Consider the following 24,836-nt stretch of genomic DNA (forward strand, 5'->3'; position numbering starts at 1 on the left):
CCTTTAGAAGCATGTAAGCACAAAAGCCCCAATTTGTATCATCAAAATTGCATGAAATTGAGCCACAAATGGTCATACATCGACAAAATTTGTCAAATGTGCGTAGATTGCGTCAATCTGCACTTTCCCTAATGTAATCGCACCATAAAAAACACTTGCATAAACCTGTGTAAATCTGAAATTTGCTTAAAACACCTGTTTTAGGGCTTGTTTTTCGGCAATTTCAGGGTTTTCGGGTAGAGGGAACTTAGCAAAAGTATTCCCACACCTTAATACATCATTTGCAAAACCGGTATTTTCGCTGTTATAACCTGTAATTTCTTGTTTTTGACCTAATTTCAGCCTGTTTTAGGTCAATTTGGGTTGCCGGGAGCTCTCTAGTGTCCAGGGACGAGTCCTTTGGCGACGAAATTGCAAAATCTTGTGATAAAGTTGACCTTCTTGGCTGAAATTCAGCGTTTGCAGGTTTGGGGGCAAACCCTAATCGGGCTCCAATACCAGTTGATGAGCGCGCGGCGGTGTGTGCAAGTGAAAGAGCACGCGAGGAAGTGCAGTGTGTGCAGAGAGGGGAGGTGAAGAGCAGCAGGAGAGGAAGCGCTAGCAGAAGAGAGAGGGCACACGTTTTTGGGGAAAACTCAATAAGTGAGTTTTGGGTTTTCCCACTTTTATTATAAGTGACCTTTAAAAAATGTGTCCATGAACAAAGTATAAAAATGTACAAAAAGGAAAGGGCAGATTCTCTCGTTAAACCTACATTTTTTTTTCTCGATTCAAGATGTTGGTTTTGATGATCTCAAAAATAATCACAGATTGAGAATTAAAAAAGCATTGGTAGTGCACTATGTGTGTGCAATCATGTCATTCGTGATGGTTGGATTTTCTTTAGGAGCCATTTGTGTATTGTCTTCTCACATAGTACCAATTTTGCATGACGCAAATGATGCATTAACGGGTGGTTACAGAGGTATAAATGCTACATTAGAAAAGATTAAACGATATTTCTATTGGCCAAAGATGCGTACAACTATGTTACTAAATGTGCGGTATGTTAAAAAGCTGGTTCTCGATGGTAAGCAACAAGGGCTACTTTTGCCATTGCTTTTTCTCGACGGTTGGATTTTGTAATTAATTTATCTCCCTCCTCATCTGTATGCAACACACAATGTCTAATTATCGTTGATAGAATTTGCAAATTTTGCAAATTTACCTCTTGCAAGGCCAATGCTTCTGTACAAGATGTTGCACGATTGTTCATAAAGCATTGGTATCCATTGTGTGGTCTACCTACATTAATTGTGTCGGATCGTGATACAAGCTCACATTCAATTTTTGATGTGCTTTGTTTGAGAATTTTGACATTTAATTAAATTTTTTTCCCTGCATTTCATTTTTATTTGATGGGCAAATCAAAATATACAACCAATTTGCATTTGATGTATTAAAAGCATTTTTCTATGATAAACAATCTAAGTGGGAACAATATTTACCGTTGGTTCATGTTGTCCTAAATTATTTATTTTCTAGTGCAATCGGTCGAATTCCATACGAGGTGGCTTTTGGCCGACCATTTCAGCCTTTGTTGGCTAGGTCTATTTTCAAAGTTCATGATGCTAATTTTCTTCGTCAAACCTATGCGGAGGTATTCGAGAGTATTAAGGTTTGGCTTAGCAAGACTCGAGAGTCCTAATTCAAGGCATGCTAATAAGCATCGATAAGGTGTCTCATTCAAGGAAGGTGACTGGGTGTTTTTTAAGGATCATGAAGCAACGTCTCAAGCAAGTTGGTAAGAGGTGTCCGAAACTTTCGTTTCATATTTATCGTCCATTTTCTATCATAAAAAAAGTAAATGATGTTAATGTTTTTTCACGTTTCTTGGCTTAAAATATTTTCATGGTGATCCTCCAAAGAGTATTCCAAATAAGGAGCAACCGGAGCTAGTTGAGGAAGTCGAAGTTATGGAGTCGAAACAGATCCTTTTGCTCGATTCAAGCATGGAACAAAGAAACAAGCAAGACAATACTTCCTGAAGTTCAAGAATCGAGGGACACATGAAGCTGCTTGGGTGAACGAAAAATTTTTCATCGAGTATTTTGATTTGCTAGTTTCATATAAGGAGGCCATGCAACTTGGTACTTGACACTACCTGTACCTCACCTTAAGCGGGAGGGATGTCGCGTGCACATGGGTCTTTGTGCCATGTGAAGATGCTTCATTGACTTCCAGAGTCAATTTTGTATACATCTCTAGATAGGAGTGTCTAGAATCCTAGAAGGATTAGTATTGGCAAATTAGTACGGGCATATGTCAAGAGGACGTGGCAATGGCTAATTACTGTCACTAGGACGTGGCAACTGCTAACCTTAGTTGTTGATCTCTTTCCAATGATTTTTGTTTAATTTTTGGGACCTTCCTTTTGAAGTTGCAAATGGCAAGACATTGTATGGCCAATGTGAAATGGCCGACGATCGAGAGTTTCACCCGCAATCAGGAAGGGCAGGTCGTCACGAGATGATCGGGCTGACCCACACTAGAATTCGAGCAGTAAAAGGGTGTCTAGGCTCAGTTCAAAGTCATTCAGGCCCCCTCGCTACACTTATAAGTCAGTGGGTACTAGTAATTAACTCAATAGAATCTGATCAGATGGCAAGGCTATTTATGTACAATGTGTTCAAGTACCATGGTATGCCACAATCGATTGTCAGTGGTCGTGATCTTCGCATGACAAGTTTATTTTGGAGAGGATATGGGCACTACGTTCAAGTTCTTGTCTTCGTTCCATCCACATAGTGATGGATAGTCAGAAGAGGCTAATTCTACTGTCTTGGATCTATTGAAATGCTATGTGTTAGATAATAAGGCCAAGTGGGAACAATATTTGCCTATGCTTGAGTATGCGTACAACAATACGGTGCATTCGTCCACAGGCAAGGCACCTTTTGAGATTGTTGAAGGTGGCAAAAAGGTTCCTCCCATTTTGCATACAAAGGATAAGATCTTTGAGGTAGATCGATATGTTGAGAACATGGATGAAATGTATAAGAAAATCAAAGTTGTCTTGGAGAAGACTCAAGCAAAGCAGAAAAGGGCTGTTGATCGTCACCGTCGTGAATGATTGTTTTCACCTAGTGATAGGTACTTTTACGGTTTGAAAAGGCAAGGTTAAGGAAGACGAGGGGCAAGGTTATTCCAAAGCTCAGCGTGCATTACTATGGGCCTTTTCAAGTGCTTGATAAGATTAGTGACGTTGCTTACAGGCTGAAATTGATAAGTTGTGGTGTGTGTTGTGTTTGGGAGCATATGTTTGTACCTAGTTCTACACCCACTATTGGGCACTGACGACGTTAGTGGGGATGTCGTGGTATTTAGTCAATACTATGCATGATGGAGCTGATGGTTATATTGTCTCGTGGGTGACTACCATGAGTCTATACCTTGCACTTTCCTTAAAGGGTGAATCTGGGTATATCCTGGATTCATCTAGGTATATTTTTTAGTCGTATAGCGGACATGCAGACCTCACATTGTGAAGTTTTCGTCCGAGTTACGACCAGTTGATATTGTGATAATTCTTTCTATCTTTTGTGGTGGGTATGCCCTATCAACTACCTTTTCTTTTGTGCTAATTTTTCCAATTTAACGCTTCTCTTAGTGCTAGGCTTCATTATGGCTGAGTCTGCCCTTGATCTCCGGAGTCATGACAGAAACTCAGCACGCTGAACTTTGTGTTGATGTATGCTCATGTGTGTGTGCGTGTGGTGTGTGTTGTGTTTGGGAGCATATGTTTGTACCTAGTTCTACACCCACTATTGGGCACTGACGACGTTAGTGGGGATGTCGTGGTATTTAGTCAATACTATGCATGATGGAGCTGATGGTTATATTGTCTCGTGGGTGACTACCATGAGTCTATACCTTGCACTTTCCTTCAAGGGTGAATTTGGGTATATCCTGGATTCATCTAGGTATATATAAGTTGAATTTGCCTGACGCTTGGAGGATTCATAATGCGTTTCACGTGAGTCTTCTAAGACCCTTCGTGGGTGATGTGCCAGAAGATATGCTAGAAGAGGACCAACTAGAAGTTGAGGAACTTGATGAAATTTTGGTTTCTGAGCAGATTTTGGCACATAAAGAAAGAAAAGTTATGGGACAGGTTGCAAGACGCTATTTGGTGAAGTTCAGAACTATCCACCTATGGATGCAAAGTGGATGGAAGAGCATGAGGTGTCAGAGTTACCAAATGTATTGCAGCTTTACCTTGAGGCCTTTGGGTTACAACCTATGTATGCCCCAACTCAACATGTTCAAAGGAGGGGTAATGAGACAGAGCTAGTATATCAAATATACATATGGATTCAGTGTAATAGAAGTGTGCATCGGTCTTTAAGTGTTAAACGTATAATGTTCACTTCTATCATAGATGGAAATGACAAAAGTATGAAGGTCTCATTAAGTCATTTGTATCTATGTGTTATGACCTTTCTTGCGGGTACATGCGATGATAAAAGAGTGCTAACAACACAAGATCATGAATGGCATGTATATATGGCATGTAATCGAGGACGTTTGCGATTTCAAGAGGGGGGTATGTCACGAGGACGTGGCAATGACTAATTATTGTCACGAGGACATGGCAACTGCTAACCTTAGTTGTTGGTTTTTTTCCAATGATTTTTATTTAATTTTTGGTACCCTCTTTTTGAAGTCGCAAATGGTCGGACATTTTATTGCTAGTGTGAAACAGCCGATGGTCGAGAGTTTCACCTGTAATCGGGGAGGAGAGGTCGCCACGAGATGGTCGGGCCGATCGGCACTGGAATCCGAGCAGTAAAAGGGTGTCTAGGCTTAGTTTAAAGTCATTTAGGCTGTCACGAACTGCTGACGTGTCAAAGCCATAAAGAATGGAGTCAACTTGCAGATGCCGGCCGAGGGGGCCTAAAACCTAAGAAGAACAAGTATCAGAAGAAGAAGTCCTACCAACTTACGGGGACCCCGTTCGATGGGGCCCCAAGTGACATAAAGAATTAAAACAAAGCAAGACACACACATACACAAGAAATTGCAAAGCTAGCTGATGACGTGGCAGATTTTCAAAAATCACGCTGGCTGGTGACGTGACATGTTGTATGGAATTCCGCGTTTTGCGTTGGCTGATGATGTGGCAGGCTGTACGGATTTTCGTAAATTACACAGGCAACTTTTGGCATTGCTTTTTGGACCAGAAGCTTTTGAGTTTTGAAGGCTTTTCACTATAACTGCTTTTCAGGCCAAGGGCCTTTAAATATGAGGTTAGGGCTCATTCTTTGGCATGCTTCTTGGTGAAGGTGCAGAGGGTGGAGTTCCGGCTTGTACTGTGTTGATGCAATATAAAGAAATACCAAAAGGGGCGCCAAGGTTTGGGGCCAATATTCTTTGGGGTGGAATTCCGCCACTCCGTGTCGCGTGTCGTCTCTCTCTCTCTCTCTCTCTCTCTTTCAGTTGAGTTGTTATTGAAGTGCTAAAAGTTTGTTCAGTCTGTTCTTTTCTATTGGCACGTGGTGCCCGCTCTTGTGACAGTGGTGTAGAGCATCAGGCGTGTGCTTTTCTGAAAGCATACTGGTCCCACAAAAGAGCAGGCAGAGCTTTATTTGAGGTATCTTCGCCCTCCAATCCGGACTTATTAGCCACTCCCACCCTTACTTCATCGCGCATCGGGCGCGCTCCCGTCTTCACCGCTCATGTCTTACAGGGCATAAGCCATTAAGATTACTTGCAAGAGAAGGATCCAAGGTTTGTTTCGAGCTGCTGTTTTTCTCTCAGACGATACCATGCAGATGTTGATAGCTACCAAGCAGCATACTCTAAGTACTTGGCAAGCTTTCAAGAAAAAATTTGCCTGAAGTTATATGGTTTCTGACATTTTCCTTTGGAGTGCAACTTCTAGCAGAGTGGGGTATCCTGAAATGCTTGCCATGGAACCCTAGCAGATTATAATTTGAAATTTCTCGACATCTCCTAGTAGATGTCTCTTCACGAGCAGATGACCTTGGAGGTTTAGTGCGATTGCTATCTTTGGACTACCATCGCTGCCAAAGCAACACTGTTTATCCAAGAGCTGACTGACCATGCTATGCTCAGCTACGACCCTATGGAATGAACCTAACCCTAATTTTTTTGGTGCAGGTTTTAGGACGGAGAGTCGGTCGACTTTTCGAGCTTGACTGATATGGAGATTGCTTTTTAAGTTTGAAATCTGTTGAGAACTTGTTTGGTGATCCTGTTGGAATTTGTTTGAAATGGATGGTATCTGTTTTGAACCTGTTTTGGTGCCGATTTGAAATAATTGACTCTGGTTTTAATACTGGTTTCATTGATTAGTGAGAAATGATGTTTGAGAATCTTTGTTCATACTCATGGCCTGGACCCTTGTGGTTATTTGCGGGGGGAGTATTGAATGATTGAAAAGTGTTGTTTTTATTCATGGTCCGGATCCTTGTGGTTATTTTACGGGGGGAGTATTGTTGTTGTGACTCCCGGCCCGGACCTTTGAGGGAGTCGTTGAATATCTCCCGGCCCGGACTTCTAAGGTTATGCGAGAGGAGTTTTTATCGGCGGCTTTATGTTTCTATGTCTTGTAACATGCACATGTGAGCATTTGTGTTGCATTGTAATGTGCCAACCACTGAATATTCCTTATTGGATGAGATCGCCTGGGTATGTAATTCTAGTGCATCAAGACACCCGTGGAAGATTAGTATGGTTTGGGTGTGATGGCTAATTTTACTACGCCGGAATATCGAGAGTCCCGATTTGGACGAAAGGAGAAGCTAACTCCTTGATCAAAAGAGCCGAAAGGAGAAGCTAACTCCTTAAAAAAGAGCAAATTGATTTTCCCTCGGAATGTCCCTCGAAATTTTTTGAGCTAACTTCAGTTGTTTTGTAGATATGCTGTAATCGCGGAGGATTACTCTCTTTCAGGAAGGGGAGATGTCAATCCATGCATGGTGACTTCGAGTCCTTGGTTTCCCTTGCCCATTTCTTGCTGTTTTGGATGGTGTGTTGGAATCCACAGTGCAGTTAGTATCTTGGCGGATATTTTCTTTAGCCGTGTCGTTGGTTGCTTCATCTTTCGGATTTGTGGTCTGACGGTTGCTCTTCCCATTGCATCTGAGTAGTAGTTCCCATGCCTTGTATTCGAGATTGATCTCTGGAGACTGTACCATACAGGACACACCTACTTACCTTATCCTTAGACCGGCAGATAGTGGTCCTTCTCGGACTAGGAACCAATCAGAGTTAGCCATGGCATTCTTCAAAGAGGGGAAATAGTTTTCTTGGTTCTCCGAGAGTTTGGTTCTATGTTCCACAGGTATATTTTCTTTTTGATTCACCTACCTTGGGTGATCCAATTACACAGGCAGAGACTGTTGGAGCGTTATGAAAATTCTCTGTGGTTCGAGTGTTCTCCCTTCAGAGGGGGATATGCAGCCAGCTTGGGAGTCAGTTTTCAGGACTACTTTGATACAATTCATGTGGTTTCATGTGCAACGGAGAGGATTGACAGTCTATTTGGTGGCTTTCTATAACACCTTCTTCTCTTGCAAAGCTTCGAAGCAGGATCTTCTCTTGATCTTGCTGTGTTAGCTGCAGTCTCAGTATTGAGGTGTGTTCTTTGTGCTGGATGGTTGTTATCGATTCACTTTGAGAGTGGGGTGATACTTCCTTGGGATGTGTTCCAGACAGTTGAAGATCAGTTACAATTTCACTCTCGATTCCGATGAAGTTCCTTCAGATACAGTTTTGCAGTTCATCATTGTATATGGTGGTTGGTGCAAAGATTTGGTTCTTAGTCATCGGACATATAATTTCTTTGTAGCCGTAGTTGTCCCATTCTCTGGACTTCTTGTAGCAGCTCAGAGATTCTGGCATGTGGTATATGATCGGAGGTGCAGGTTTCCGACTCTTTCCTCGAGGGTGGAGCACTTCAGAGTTGGGAAATGATCCGGATACCAATATTTTATGCCTTTATACTCAGTTTTGATGCATTCTCTTGGAGGGGTCAACATCAGTACCTTTTGCAGATGCTTGTTGTGCGACTAGTGAGTTGGTTGGCTTGAGGAAATTCTTGGTAGAGCTGGATTTACTTTCAACAACATTTGATTTCTTGGACGTCTTTGGGGGGTAGCAATTGGATTGTATATGTAGGATACTTTTCCACTGCGGAGTTTGTAGTAGATATCCTCGTCCACAAAACCCTCTCTTTCCAGTTGCAGATTTCTCACTCAAGCTTCCTGGTCCGACTTATTTTCTAGGAGCTGAGAGGGGGTGTTAGAGTTCAAGCATCTCTCTTGGTTCATCCAGTCGGGTCCGAGTTTCTTCCAAGCACAGGTGTTAGGGAGCGGGGACTGTTTTGTGGTTGTGTCCGACCAGTGTGAGGTAGGTTTCTCATGTCGGGTTGTGTCTAACTAGTAGCCATGTTTAGCCGGGTTCCATGCCTAGTTGGCTCCTTGAGGCTTGGGATATTTTATCCCTGGCTCCCCCTATTTTTCACCAGGCATCTAGTGCCCATCTTCTATTTCTCTCCCTCTTTCCAAGGTTGTGGAGGTATAGGGCTGGGTCGGGCAGGCTGAGGTTTGACCTATATATGCAGGGGGAGGGTCACCTCTTACAGCATTGCAGTGTAGCCCAGAGGGGGACACCCTCCCTTGCGTGCCCCAAGGGGACTTGGTGCAGATGCAGGGCAGCCAACATAGATCATCTCTACGGTGTAGTGTTTCCTCACTGCAACCTTTCATAGGCCTTGTGACTATGCAGTGCCAGGAGGAGATGCACCAGATCTATGCTCTCTGAGCATGTTGGAGGTGATGTCCATGTGGAGACCGTGTTAGTGGTCTCGTGCGCAGGAGCAGTTGGAAGTGTCAGTAGCAATCGTAGTTGTGTGTACCTCAGGTCTATCCAGTTGGCATGTCCATTGTCACTTCTATGCCGGACCACCCTTGGTCACTTGTATGAGCAGCTTGTTATTACTGTGGGGAGCCTTTCCCAGATCTCTCTCTCTCTCCCTCTCCCTCTCTCTCTCTCATTCTCAGATGTCCAGTCTCTCTCTACCTTAGTGATTGTTCTTCTCCACATGTGTGTCTTGTTCATGTATTTGGCATTGCAAGTGTTCTATTTCGGAGTCGAGGTGCCCACCAGATCACAAGCCAGTTCGTCTTCATTGCATCTTCTGCTGCTACCTATGACATCTCTCCCTCAACACATCTCTACCTCTCTCATTCTTTCTTTAAAAGGAACCATCATTCGTGCTAAGTAGCAAATATTCATGCAAGGAAAGAAGTGAAGATTTGTGGAAGTGTATCGTCTAGATCTTGTCACCCTTTCAATTCCGCTGCACTTTGACAAAAAGTCTTCGGTTGTAGACATAAGTTGATGAGAGAGCTTGCTTCCCCATGATTTAGACGAAAGAGGGGTGGCTAAAATGGAGAGAAAATGTTGAGAATTCAGCTAGTTGATGGAATGTTTTGATGAAAAACAGTGATCTGTAATGAGAAAAGTTGTTAGGTGCAGCGGAATGATTGTTTGCGCTTTGCTCAAGATGAGTGCTCCGAACTGTGCTCAAGGTTCCTTTTGTTCTTATGGAAGGTAGAGCCTTCCGTTCTTAATGAGAGAATGCTATGATCACAAACAAAGTGAATGGACACTGTGCGTGCAAGTGTATGAGACTGAGAGATAGAGAGATACGACACCAGAGACGTAAAACTCTCCTCCGAAGGCCCCACTCTCGTTGGCGAGAATGGTCTACTATTGATTGCACAATCTGGTACAACAGAGATAGAGATAGAGAGATACGACACCAGAGACGTAAAACTCTCCTCCGAAGGCCCCACTCTCGTTGGCGAGAATGGTCTACTATTGATTGCACAATCCGTTCTTAATGAGAGAATGCTATGATCACAAACAAAGTGAATGGACATTGTGCGTGCAAGTGTATGAGACTGAGAGATAGAGAGATACGACACCAGAGACGTAAAACTCTCCTCCGAAGGCCCCACTCTCGTTGGCGAGAATGGTCTACTATTGATTGCACAATCTGGTACAAATGGTATGCATGAGACTGATGCAAGTCTATGCTATGTCGACGATGATGACGGTGATGACGAAGTCGACCTAAGGGCTGAAATCTGCAATCTTGCTACTGCTGTCCAAAAACGCTATGGGACTGAAAGCTGTTGCTAGGTCAAAAATGCTGATTCTGGGGCTGTTTTCCGTGGGTCTTTGACGCTGAAACTTTGCACTTTTAGGGCTGAAAACTGAGGTTCTTCATGGCTGAAAACTGAGGTCTTTACCGGGCTGAATCTGCCACACTTTAGGTGAAAATTGCCGGTCTTAATCTGCTGCTGAAATCCAAAAACGCCAATGGAGCTGACGACCAAAAATTCTTCCAGTGGTTGATCCTTGCAAAAACGCTAGGTGCTGGGTACTGTTGGCGATGCAGATTTGATGCCAAAACGCCAGGCTGGGGATGCTGTGCAAAAACGCTAGGAGAGGGAATCTGCTGCTTGGAGGGGAAAGTCCACCAAGGTTCTTGTGAGAAGTTGCCTGCTGAGCTTGGCTCCTGTTGCCTCTTCTGGCATTTAGTGCTAACTTTGGTTTGCTTATATATTTTCTCACCCAAATTGCTCTACCTACTTTTGTTGGAAAGTCACTTAAATTATTAAGTAAAAAATGCCAAAAATAGGTAAAATAGGCTAAATGCACTGGAAAATTCCCCTGATGGATTCTGATGGGAATATTGATGATCATGTTGTGTGCAACCAGAGGATATGCATCTACACTAAGTGACTGGGCATGCACGGTCTACGAATAGAACCACAAAAGTGCCCAACACAAAACCATGAACATACCTATTCTATGTAAAGTGAATGGAAAAAATCTCGTCTTCTCTAAAGACCGTGTATGCAATGTAGATAAACATAGAGACGGAGTGATAAACCGTTCACTAAACATATGCAAACAATGAGATCGAATCTTTCTCTTATGATCTAGAAGAATCAACCGAGGCAATTCACAGTGGAAATGCCCATGCGTGGTGCTCATACTTTCATGTGCTCGTTCTACAAATGTGTCATGCCAAGGAAGAGACATGGAATGTGACTTCCTTGAATGCATACTTTTCAGCCTGTTCCTGAAAAATCCGCATACATCCGTGCTCATTTATGAGTGAAACGTGCTCAACGTGCCATATGTCATGTCTAGGAAAAGGGATCACATAAAGACGCTGACTAAAATACAAGAAACGATCACGAATGGAACACTCGAACAATGCGTGCGTATCAATCATGCGAACACATAATACTTCCTGTGAGGGTTCTTTGGACCTAGGCTCGAGAGCCAAGATCGGTTCTTCGTGAATGATCGAATCGTCCTGTGGGGGTTCTTTGGACCTGGACTCGAAAGCCAAGATCGGTTCTTTGTGATTTATCGAATCTACAACGAGGTTAGCTTCGCTAGAAAAAGCATCCACTAACACATCATCCTTGTGAACAATCATATCATCTTCATGCAACTCATCATGCTTGTGAGAAATCACATCTTGATCATGCAAATCATCATGCTTGTCTTTATCATCCAAATCATCATGCTCATCATTGTCAATCAAATCATCATGCAAATCATTGTCATTCAAATCATCATGCTTCTCAAAATCATGCAAATCTTGTGTGTCGTGCTTGAGAGAAGAAGAGACTGAGAGAGTCTCCTTTCCCCAAATCTCTTGCATCTGTGCCTGAACTTGAGAATAGAGTCGACAGAACTCTTTGTTTTGTCAGTTGCTCTGTTCTTGTATTGCTTTGGCTTCCTTCCTTGCTGCTCTTCTTTCTGCACGTCTGCGTTCCATTTCTGCGATTCTTTCTGCATTTCTGCGATCCATTTCTGCTTTTCTTCCTGCATTTCTTCCTTCGCGTTCTAACTTCCTTTCCATAAACATATGGTTCAAAGTCTCCATAGGAGTTAGTGCAATCCTTGACGTAGATGGGGAAGGGGGAGGGTCGGAAAAACCTTATGGTGGGGAGAATTCTTCTTCGCCTCTCTCATGCTCATCACCTCCAAGCGAAGTAGCCATTCCGCTTCGAGTGATGACCATTCTGAAGTCATGGGTTCTTGTGGTCTTGGGTTCTTAAGTTCACGAGGAACTTGGGTTCTTGAGGTTTTCTTTCGCTTGCAAATCGTGTTTGAGAAGGATCTTCTTTTCACCCGAGTTCTACTCCTTTCTGCGGGCGCACCCCTTGGTAGCCTTGCGCTCACACCAAGGTTGCTTTTTCCCACCTCACGTCGATTGGCCGGCCGCTAAGTGCACGGTCCGCTCTCAATGAGTGAAAAGAGACACAAGGGGAGGTTGGACAAGCCCTTCTTTCCTGGGATTCCTATTACTCTTGAAAAACACGATTAGGAATCGACACGCCCAAGCGAACTTGGGTTCGTGCGACCGCAACAAGCAAAAAAAAAATTCTTGTGATTCTTGTGGTTCTTTCCTTGAGTGATACAGAACACTGCCAAAGCTCTGATACCAATGTTAGGTGCAACGGAATGATTGTTTGCACTTTGCTCAAGATGAGTGCTCCGAATTGAAACCGGCCGGTAGGGCGGTAGATGTTGGCTTTCACCCGAAATTCTTTACTTTAGACACACACAGAGCACTTTGCAGAGGTAACCTGTAACGGGGATTAACACCTAAGTACACACACGGCTCGGAAGCTAGAATGCTCCGAGCAGACATCGACAACCTGTAGGCCCCAAAATTGGCGCTCCTTTCGGTATTTCTTTTTACTTTGAGAGGAGAGGGTAAAGTACAAAGTAGAGTCCTGGGAATCCTTTGTCTATATCTAACTAGATACCACTTGATTTGGCCAAATTTCGGCAGCATAACAACCCCAAAACTTGCGCGAAACCAATTTTCTTGCTGGAACTCACTTCCACTGGCATAAACCCTCTGATTCCTGCCCAAAAACAGTAAATTCAGCACGCTGTATTTATTGGTTTTTGCCCTGTTTTCAGCCCCAAACAGTCCCCTAACTGTCCTCTGCCAGCGGGGCACGATTCCCAATGGTCCTAGCGTCCGTATGGCTGAAAAACAGTTAATCTTCTGCGCGTACACAATGCTGAATTTGCACCTGTACGGTGAGGTTATGACCCTCACCGGTGCCTGCTTTGGAGTAGCAGCTAGCTACCCTTGTTCCTGCTCAAGGAGGCTCTTGCCTCAGCACAAAAGCATGAAACCACACAGTTGTACATCAGTCAAATGAAGAGCCCTCTTGTGGGGCATCACATAACTGCACGTAGGGGAGAGAGAGAGCAGTGTGTAGTGTGCAGGGCATCACTCCTAGCACCACACATGGGAGGGAAAGAAAGCACTCCATAGCTCTTAACCTGTGACAGGTTCTCAATGAAACATCCCCTCAGCATAAATCAAGCGTCCCCTCTTCTGCCCTTGACCTGTAATGTATCTGTGAACAAATAGATGCAAAAAGGGGAAGATTTCCATGGCTGTCAAAACCTGCGTATCGCTGAAAATGCAGCAAAACAGCCCTGCAAACACGCATCTGATGCCTTCCAATGCTGAAAATGAGCTCCTTGGACCTAGGCAAAGTCATGGGAAGCTCAAAAATGGAGAGAAATGGCTGAAAATCAGCGTTAACAGCCTCCAAAACTGCTCCAAAAAGTCAGTTACGAGTTCTTGTTCTCCCAAACTTGGTAAATTGACCAAAAAGTGCCACTTGGCACTCATACATACAATTTCCCTGCATTGGACTTCTCGCTTAAAAATCTCTCAATTGGTGCATCAGTTGACTTTGCAGCAGAGTAATAAAATGTTCCTCTTGTCATTCCGAAGGTAATGACGCGAACACATTTCATGGCCCAAAATAGCAGTTCCCTAATTTTTAGGAGATGCTTCCGTTGGGCTCCCATTGGTCATCTGACCATCTATCCTCATTGGGACCGCATCCAAAAGTGCAATGTGGCCCAACTGTTGGCTACTTTCTGTTGGTGATCCCACCTTGACTTTATGCCTTTATTGAGTTCACTTTCTAGTATCCACCAACTTGCTAAGTGCGACGGGGGGACCTACATGATCTTGAACTGAGCTTAGACATCCTTTTACTTTACGAGTTCCAGTGCAAACCAACTTTCCGTCTGCGACCGTTCGCATTGGCCATACAATGTTCGACCATATGCAACTTCAAAAAGAGGGTCTCAAAAATTAAACAAAAATCATTGGAAAGAAACCAACAACTAAGGTTAGCAGTTGACACGTCCTCGTGACACGAACTGTGCTCAAGGTTTCTTTTGTTCTTATGGAAGGTAGAGCCTTCTGTTCTTAATGAGAGAATGCTATGATCACAAACAAAGTGAATGGACATTGTGCGTGCAAGTGTATGAGACTGAGAGATAGAGAGAGAAGAGAGATACGACACCAGAGACGTTGTAAAACCCTCCTCCGAAGGCCCCACTCTCGTCGGCAAAAGTGGTCTACTTATGATTGCACAAAGTGGTACAAATGGTATGCATGAGACTGATGCAAGTCTAGGTTATGTGGACGATGACGACGATGATGACGAAGACGACCTAAGGACTGAAATCTGCAATCTTGCTACTGCTGTCCAAAAACGCTATGGGCTGAAATCTGTTGCTAAGTCAAAAACGCTGATTTTGGGGCTGTTTTCCGTGGGTCTTTGACGCTGAAAATTTGCAGTTTTAGGGCTGAAAACTGAGGTTCTTCATGGCTGAAAACTGAGGTCTTTACCCGGCTGAATCTGCCACACTTTAGGTGAAAATTGCCGGTCTTAATCTGTTGCTGAAATCCAAAAACGCCAATGGAGCTGATGACCAAAAACGCTAGCAGTGGTTGATCCTTGCAAAAATGCTAGGTGCTGGGTACTGTTGGCGATGCAGATTTGATGCCAAAACGCCAGGCTGGGGATGCTGTGTAAAAACGCTAGGAGAGGGAATCTGCTGCTTGGAGGGGAAAGTCCACCAAGGTTCTTGTGAGAAGTTGCCTGCTGAGCTTGGCTCCTGTTGCCTCTTCTGCCATTTAGTGCTAACTTTGGGTTGCTTATATGTTTTCTTACCCAAATTGCCCTACCTACTTTTGTTGGAAAGTCACTTAAATTAATAAGTGAAAAATGCCAAAAATAGGTAAAATAGGCTAAATGCACTGGAAAATTCTCCTGATGGAATCTGATGGGAATACTGATGATCATGCTGTGTGCAACGAGAGGATATGCATCTACACTAAGTGACTGGGCATGCACGGTCTACGAATAGACTCACAAAAGTGCCAGATCACTTCTAAGCTAGATTGACTGGACTGACTGAACCCTTGTCGTGCTGTAGCTTGTCCACGGACACATAGGGTTGGATGTGTCACGTGACAAAAGTGGTGTAGGGTGATGAAAAAGAGACCTTCCAAGGTTGGATATGATTGTGGAAAGCTTCAAAATGCAGAAGAATGTTGCAAAATCTGAGCTTTCAGTTTCCTGACAACACCTTTGAAGTTCAAACTTGCAAATTCTTTGGCCACTTGTCAAAAGACTGGATTTGGTCAAAAGACTTAAATTTAAATTCTTTTTGTCCACTTAGAAATTAAAAATGTGTGTGAACACACATTTTTAATGTTGTAACTTTTTTGTCGCCCAATGTTCTAGTCCCAAAATGACAGCGATAGTTACCACTTGTTTACATGCTAGAAAAACATGTTAGCACTCCAAACAACATATGCCATGGTTTTCAGAGTAGGTATCTCCATTTTTGGAAACTTTTCACAACATTGATGCAAGAAAGTAGCATTAAAAAAAAGTAAGCACATACATAGGCTATGCAATGCAACATTGATAAAGACTGTCCCTGTTCGTGACCCTATGATTAGAGGATGTTCCGGTGCAAGTACATGATGGTACCAAAGCCGGTAGAAAGTAGCACACATGACATTTCGAGACATGTACATGCGAGCACGAATCTTGGTGGAACACAAGTCCATTTCTCCACGCATGAACTCAAGGTCCACGATCCAACGAAACGAAGCCTAAGAACACCTGAAAAGAGGTTTTAAGTTAGGAGGTGTCTTCATTGTATTTCTTCAATGCAATTATCCCAATGGCTTTGGAAGCAGTCAAAGGGTGACATCCTCTCCCCCGTTTCGAAGGAATTGCTGGCAGTTGAAAACCGTCTAAATATTCATGAAGAAGTGGAGCGTATCTTTAAACAACTCTTCATCAACCCACTTTACTTCACTAGGAGATAGTTTGATATTTACAAGATACCGTGTGTGAATCTTTTTATTTGCTGCTTTGCATTCTATATGAATTTGTGCAAGTTGCAAAATTTGTTCCAGCTCATCGACTTATGGTGGAAGAAATCTCATCATGTATTCGCTAATGACTGGGAAAAGCAAGTATGAAAGCCACTCCATAAGAGGAGGAAAGTGCGTGGTGACAGGCTCATTATACATTCTATCACTTTGAGGGCTCTTTCTTTTGTGTTTAGAAGTCAAATTGTCATCACTTGGCTGCATTCTAAGTCTAGCTTTCTCAAATTCTAGCATTACCTAGTCATTTTCTTTGATATCCATTTATCACCTATGCTTATCAACAGCTTTTTTTATGTTTTTCTTGCAACCTTGCAATGGCTGTGCTTATTTGAGAAAAACTAACATTCAAGCCTCTCACATACTCATCAGCTGCAAAGATTTTATTATGAGTGTGTAAAGTAGGCAGTAAAATTACTTTGCCTTACACAATTTCAGAAGGAGCTTGTCATGTAGATGCATGAAATGTACTATTGAAAGCAAACTCCACAAGCGACTGTGGTAGGTATTTCTCCCCTCCCACAAAGTTTTTTGATCCATAGGCTAGCATTTCAAGATATCCAATACCACTAAAATTTGCAGCTTCACTTTGCCCATCTGTTTTTAGGATGATAAGGTGATGAAAATTGAAGTTTGGTTGCCACGTTATCAAACAATGCTCCCCAAAAGAGAGTTGTACTTCTCGGATCTCTATCTACTACAATGGATTTTGCCATTCTATAATGTTGTAACACCTATGCACGGAAAATTTTAGCCATATGCTCATATTTAGAGGTTCTGATATAAAGTGGGCTTGCTCGCTCAATCTGCCCACAATTGTCTAAATAGCATCATTGCCATTTTGAGTCCTTGGCAAGTATATTGCAATGCTTTTCTATGGTTTTCAGAGAATAGGTTAAGGCTGAAGTAAACCAGGTGGCTTGTGTCTGTTGAGCTAGATCTTTTGACAAGTAACATAGGCACGTAGTTATGCATCACTATCTTGCTGCAAACTTGGCCAAAAGAAGTATTATTTCATACAGTGATAACGTGGCATGCCCGTACGGAGCAAAAGGGAGGAGTGTTAGTTAAGCTAGAGCTTTGCCAGTGGTTCCCATCCATATTTGCATGTCTGACAGAAATTGAGGCTAGTTTTTATCTTTAGGTTAGCTGCTTGATAAAATCAGAAAAAGCAATTTGGAAGGATAGTAACAGTCATTGTGTGAATGGGCTGTGCTGTGCTCTGTACGTGCATGCATGTGCGTGGGGGCACATTGGTAATACCTATGGACAACATGTGGCAAGGTGCCTTCTATGCATAGTTTCAGGGAATGGCCATTTTCTGGCTTCTGTTTCCCCTCCCATTCCAACTTCCCGTTTCGAATCCCCATTCTGTGTTTTAGACACGAGTATCCGTAACAAGAAATGGCAATTCATACCCATTTCAGTTCCCCTCTCCGCGTTCCAATTTTTCGTTCATGGTAACTATGCTTCTAAGTTCTCCATTGAACTTAGCTGCTTGGAGCTGCAGGAGGAAATGTTGGGGCTTGCTGTCTGGCAACAAGCAAACTGTCATTTTTAGGTTGATCAAACTGGCTTCTAATGTTCAATGATGCATGGATTGTTTGTCTATAGGGCAAGAAACAGTTAATCAGATGTTCGGAACAAGAGTGGCAGTGCTAGCTGGAGATTTCATTTTTGCTCAAACATCATGGCTTCTCGCCAACTTGGAGAACCTGGAAGTGATCAAGCTGATAAGCCAGGTAATTCAAGACTACTGCTGCTCTATTTTCTAACCTGTGTGGAGAGATCTCCTATTGTTATCCTCCTGGGTTCAGGTTATCAAGGACTTTGCAAGTGGTGAGATAAAGCAGGCAACTAGTTTATATGATTGTGACATCACAATGCAAGACTATTTGCGGAAGAGCTATTGTAAAACTGCATCTCTTGTGGCCGCAAGTACAAAGGGTGCTGCTATCTTCAGCGGTGCAAGCGGTGAGGTGCAAGAGAAAATGTATGACTATGGGAAAAACTTGGGTTTGGCTTTTCAGATTGTGGACGACATTTTGGATTTTACGCGCTCCAGTCAACAGCTTGGCAAGCCAGCCGGGAGTGATCTCAGGAAAGGGAATGTCACAGCGCCCGTCCTATACGCTTTAGGAAAGCAGCCGGGCCTTAAGAGATTGATTCAAACAGAGTTTGTTGATGCAGATGACTTGGAAGCTGCCATTAACCTAGTCCATCAAAGTGGTGGCATTGAGAAGGCTCGTGACCTTGCTTGGGACAAGGGGAAGTTGGCACTAAGTTGTCTTTCCTGTTTGCAGAGGGGACCCATGAGAACCTCTTTGGAAGGGATGGTAGAGTATGTCTTGGAACGCCTCCATTGAACGTGAAGTCATGAAGCATCGTGAGCTGACGTCGTGTGACACCCTCAGCTGCCATTGCACTTTGTGGGTGATTTTGCTATGGATGAGCTCACCTGCTGATAAATATCTTATGATGGACTTACAAGAGCCAATGATTTTTTCATCTCCACTGTATTCTCCACATACATATGTAATGATACCATGGTTGGTATTTGGCCTTGATGAAGATTTTGAGGTTGTGAGCCTAACCGGACGGACTTCATTGAAGGCTACTTATGTTGTATATAAGACTTGTCACCTACTAGTGATTTATTTTCATGGTCTGGATTGTTAATATCCATTACACCATCGGAGAAGTTTCCGTGTCTGGTGACATATTTTCATACATTAGTTACCCATCAATCAGGAAAGAAAATTTGCACAATAGGAGACTCAGTCAGGGAAATTTCATGATATTCCCATGATGAAACACTGTTTGATACATGGCCTATGTAGTGACATGTGAAGATTTGCTTCAGGTTGGATTCTCTTGGAGACTTACTAATTATTAGGTGTAATTAAGCATGAATGTGTTAGTGCACTTCTCTCTAATCATTGGTAGCCTGCAATCATTAAGATTCCTAGGCATGTAAAGAGTTTATGCTAAGGACTTGGGGGTGTGAAGATTTGTGCCTTGTAGTCTCTAAGAATATAAGACAAGGTATGCAACATGAGAAAACAGTTCCATGTGGTTAGGAATTTCAGATCAATCTCTTTACTTCGAAGCCTAGCTGTGCTATTGAATGAACATCGACAAGAATTCCACGGCTTGAGTCTTGGAGGAAGAGAAGAGGCTCTCATGTGATTTACTAAACACTCCCTCAAAGAATAAGATGATGGGCTAATATTAATATATTCAGGCTGAAAAGTGCAGGGAAAACACTCTTATTGATAATATCTTTTGACATGGTCAAAACTTAAAACTAAGTGGAAGTTGATGGTCGTGTCAAAACCATGATCTTGACCTCTCTTTCCCCCTCTTTCCAAAAAATAAAACATAAAAATTTGAAAGCTGCCAAAATCATGGGAAAGCAACATCTACAATATCAACATCAACATCAAAATCGAAACCATTGATAACATCAACTTCAACATCGACATCAACATCAACATCACTGATGACCGAAATGCTATGCACTATTTGAATTGAATTCTGACTAGAAATACTAAGGAGATTGGTTTTACAATGCTGGCCCATTGACATGCAATGCTTGCATCTTTGTTATTAGAGGAGCCATTGAACACTTTCTTAGTCCATGTCCAAGTACACTCGAGCCATCATGCTTGGTTTCACAAAAGTAGTGGCATATGGAGAAGAGCTGACCCCCCTAAAGAATGAAACTTTCAATAGATTCACATGAATCCATTAAAGATGTGAACAAAACAAACATAGAAATATGACACGCACGCCTTTCTCTCTTCTCCTCTACAACCTCTTGTAGAAGACCAAACGCAAACATGCAATGGTGCACAAGAATGTGTTGTACCTAGCAAAGCCTTTCATCTGGAGGCTAGAGGAAAAGCTGTATGACAGTATTTTGTGAAGTTTAGGAACTATCCACCTATGGATGCAAAGTGGATGGAAGAATGTGAATTGGTAGAGTCACCGAATGTATTGTAGGCTTTACCTTGAGGCCTTTGGGTTACAACCTACGTATGCCTCAACTCAACGTGCCCAAAAGAGGGGTCATAATGGAGTTAGCACGTCAATGTACATACGGATTCAATGCAATAGTGTATACTGCTCTACAAATGATAAAAGTATAATGTTCACTTCTATCATAGATAGAAATGACAAAAGTATGAAGGTTTCATTAAGTCATTTGTATCTATGTTCCATGACCTTTTCTGCAGATATATGTGATGATAAAAGGGTGCTAATCACACTAAAGAATCTATGGCATGTATATTTGGCATGCAATCGAGGACGTTTGCGAATTCAACAGGGGGGTATGTCACAAGGATGTGGCAACCACTAACCTTAGCTGTTGATTTCTTTCCTTCTTTCATTTTTATTTAATTTTTGGGACCCTCTTTTTGAAGTCACAAATGGGTGGACATTGTATGACCAGTGTGAACTGGTCGACAGTCGAGAGTTTCAACACGAGATGGTCAGGCCAGTTGGCATTGAAATCCGAGAAGTAAACGGGTGTCTAGGCTGAGTTCAAAGTCATTTAGGCTCCACGCTACACTTCATAAGTTGATGGGTACTAGGAATTCAACTCAAATGGGCATAGGGGACACTTGGCGGCTCCAAATTAAATTGCCAGACTCAACATGAAGGGGGGGCGCCCAATTTTGATAGAGAAGACCGATTTGGAGTGTTTCTTCTTCATTGTGAACTACATTGTGTGTGTGAGTAGTGGGTGCACATGATAACAATTGTAATGGAAAGCTTGCCTGCCTCCTTGTCTTATGTAGCATGATGATTCTGCTCTCGTGCACATCTCTCCCCTTTTGAATACAGAATCGTGCTGCTCTGCTCGAGGGCTTTTCATTTGTATGTACAATTGTGTGGGTTCATGCATGTTTGCCGAGGCAAGAGACTCTTGCATAAGTACATGATTAGCTAATTGGTTATCCCCCGAGGGTACAAGTGAGCTCAGAGACATTTTAACGAGAAATATCGTCCGATTCAAAGGGCAAGTGGCCCTACAAGTACGGGAGCTCGAGGGCTTGCTACAGATGCGATCGACACGTGAAAGGAGCTCAAAACAAATTACAATATATTGTGTATTTTTATAGGTTTAGGGTTTTGATCCTAATTGATCCCTAATACCCCCAGGAGCTTCGGGGAAGCTAGGGGATCACTGTACATGTAATCTAGTGCATTTTTTGAGAAAAAAGAGAGAATTCAGTGTGCTGCAGATTCTCGCCAGGTTTGGAAAAGTCACCCTTTGCATGGGGATTTTGTGTGTGGAGCCTCCTACTGCGGTTGTGCTACAGAACTCGAGTTGTGCTCGGCCAATGTGAGGTAGGTTTCTCATGTCTGGTTGTGTCTAGCTAGTAGCCATGTTTAGCCTTGGGTTTTAGGCTGGGTTCCATGTCCAGTTGGCTCCTTGAGGCCTGTGATATTTTATCCGAGGCTCCCCACATATTCCCCCAGACATCTAGTGCCCATCTCCTATTTCTCTCCCTTTTTCCAAGGTCGTGGAGGTATAGGGTTGTGCCGGGAAGCTGAGGTTTGGCCTTTATATGCAGAGGGAGGGTCACCTCTTACAGCATTGCACTGTAGCCCAGAGGGAGGCGCCCCAAAGGTACTTGGTACAGATGTACGGCAACCATCATTTTTGGCTTGGATCAACCCAACGTTTTTGCTCTCAACAGGACAACCCCAACGTTTTTCATGGGCAACTTATGTAGTGCTTGTGGATCATCTCTACGGTGTAGTGTTTCCTCACGAAAACTTTTCATAGGCCTTTTCAGCATGGAGAGCCTTTCTAGATCTCTCTCTCTCTCTCTCTCTCTCTCTCTCTCATTCTCAGATGTCATGTCTCTCTCTAACTTAGTGATCTCTCTTCTCCACAGGGGTGCCTTGTTCATGTGTTTGGCATTGCAAGTGTTCTAGATCAGAGTCGAGGTGCCCATCGGATCACGAGCTAGTTTTTGTCTTTATTTCATCTTTTGCTGCCACCTATGACATCTCTCCCTCTACACATCTCTACCTTTCCTTTCTCTCTCTCTCTCTCTCTCTCTCTCTCTCTCTCTCTCTCTCTATATATATATATATATATATATATATATATATATATATATATATATATATATAAGGAACCATCATTCGTGTTAAGTAGCACACATTCAGGCAAGGAAAGAATTGAATATTTTTGGAAGTGCATAGTCTAGATCTTGTCACCATTTCAATTCCACTGCACTTGACAAAAAGTCTTTGGTTGTAGACATAAGTTGATGAGAGATCCATGATTTAGATGAAAGAGGGGTGGTTGAAATGGAGAGAAAAAGATAAAAAATAGAGAATTCAACAAGTTGATGGAATGTTTTGATGAAAAACAGCGAGAAAAGTGGTGTAGGGTGATGAAAAGAGACCTTCCAAGGTTGGATATGATAGTGGAAAGCTTCAAAAGGTAGAAGAATGCTGCAAAATCCGACCTTTCAGTTTCCTGACAATACCTGTGAAGCTCAAACTTGCAAACTATTGCCACATGACAAAAGACTGAATTGGGTCTAAAAGGCTTAAATTTAAGTTCTTTATGTCCAATTAGAAATAAAAAATGTGTGTGAACACACATTTTTAATGTTGTAACTTTTTCGTTGCCCAATGCTCTAGTCCTAGGATTTTCTCGTCCCAAAAAGAGAACGATACTTACCACTTGTTTACATGATAGAAAAACATGTTAGCAATCTAAACAACATATGCCATGGTTTTCAGAGTGGGTATCTCCATTTTTGGAAACTATTCACAACATTGATGCAAGAAAGTAGCATAAAAAACATTTTTGCAGTGTTTCGAAATACATGATTTTTCCCATTTTCAAATCTTTGGGATGATTGTAGTTGACTAAATTGCTCAACATTTTCCATAACCATGCAATCAGACATGCATTTCCTTGTGTCAAACCACTCTACTATGAAGTTGTATCCTTTACACCATGCTGTCGTTGTACGAATTGTACTATGACAAAACACAAAATGAATGTTAAAAAGAAAACCACGCCATACATCAAAGATTACATATTTACCTTAAGGCTACGACCGCGTGAATACTCTCCCTCCTATTTCATCATCGTGTCACCTTGTTGTTAGGAAAGCTACTTCTATATCATTGGCTTGTGAAGCATGCAATATTGATTGATCTTTGTCTCCAAGTCCATGCTCATTTTCTTTTCTTGTTGGGATCCACCATCACAATCCTAGTTAAGTATTTGTCATCAATTGTGCACCAAAGCATGTCATCTGCACAATCAACCCCAGAGATCTACTCTCCAATGTACACTAGTGACTCTAAAACCAACCAACCCTCTTCATATATCCCTTAAGTGTGTTCATGAATTTCTCTAAGAAGAATACTCATCTAGAATGTATGGTGCCTGCTATTTCCACTTCATCAAATATGTGCACAAGGAGATAACAAATGGTAAGCAAAGTGGTGGAGAAGTGTTTTCCAAATATGCAAACCATCTTTGTAGTGTTCTACTTTGTGGAGGATATAGAGACAATGTCAATCTCTTTTTGAAAAATCCAATGAACTAATGTAGCAAGTTTGTAAATTGTGGCACAAACGGTAGAGGACAAAAAACCCTCAATAGCCATCGACAAAATAAATTGTAAAACAAGTTCACTTTCTTACAATTATAAAGCATGCATCTTAGTATGGTATTCACATTTTAATTTGAAGCAACCTGACACACCTTATGCCGATTGTGTGACTCCAGACGAGTGACGCTACCTTCCTTTGTGAACACCGTACTGAGTGAGTGCATTATGCACGTGGACATTCACATGAAATACATGATGTCTTTCACCTTGCGCTTTTGTTTTACTGTCAAAATCCAAGGCACTTTGGGTAGCTTTATTGACCTGTTGTTTGCTATTTGCAGTCAGTACTACTTCATACGACCAATATATCCCTCAAGTCAACCCTAGCACTAAGTCTATCTTTCTTTTAAGTGAGATTGCCCTATCTTTCTTTTAAGTGAGATTGCCCTACAATAAGCTATCCACATTCTTGAGTATGTGCATCAAATACACCAAGTGATTGATTCTTAATCTTTTCCAACATGGTAACTCATACCATATTGAGAATCTCTTCATCCCTGGTGGAAGACACCCTTCATATCTCTTTTTGCTCTAACCATTCTCAAGGAACATCCTTGGTGGCTATCTCCCCAAGAAATGCTCTCGTAGCTCATGGTTGTCTCAAAGGTGTGCTCGATGAACTCATAAATCTGCTTCTTCAATGTTGTCGATCAACCTTGGGCCATATATTGAAGCTACTACGTTTAGGTCCTACACACATCACAAATTACTTTTTCTTCCTTTACACAACATGAACAAACATGACAAACCATAAATTATCACTTAGCATTATCCTTATTTGAGCATCTCCAAAGCTAAGATAGTCATGCATCATGCACATTAAAATACCTCTAATG

General features: G+C 42.3%; 1 protein-coding gene across 1 annotated transcript in view; it reads left to right on the forward strand.

The window, feature by feature from the left end:
• LOC147421672 (uncharacterized) overlaps positions 1–19,040 on the forward strand; it is a 32,781-nt gene extending 13,741 nt beyond the window's left edge. Inside the window, exons 5-6 of the mRNA XM_086503319.1 lie at positions 17,954–18,081; positions 18,157–19,040. Of these exons, the coding sequence (XP_086359445.1) occupies positions 17,954–18,081; positions 18,157–18,705 (677 nt within the window). The 3' untranslated portion in view covers positions 18,706–19,040. The remainder of the gene's footprint in view (positions 1–17,953; positions 18,082–18,156) is intronic.
• Positions 19,041–24,836: the final 5,796 nt, after the last annotated feature.

Source organism: Adiantum capillus-veneris, chromosome 27, assembly GCF_014529385.1.
Source record: "Adiantum capillus-veneris isolate H3 chromosome 27, ASM1452938v2, whole genome shotgun sequence".
NCBI classification, from domain to species: Eukaryota; Viridiplantae; Streptophyta; class Polypodiopsida; order Polypodiales; family Pteridaceae; genus Adiantum; species Adiantum capillus-veneris.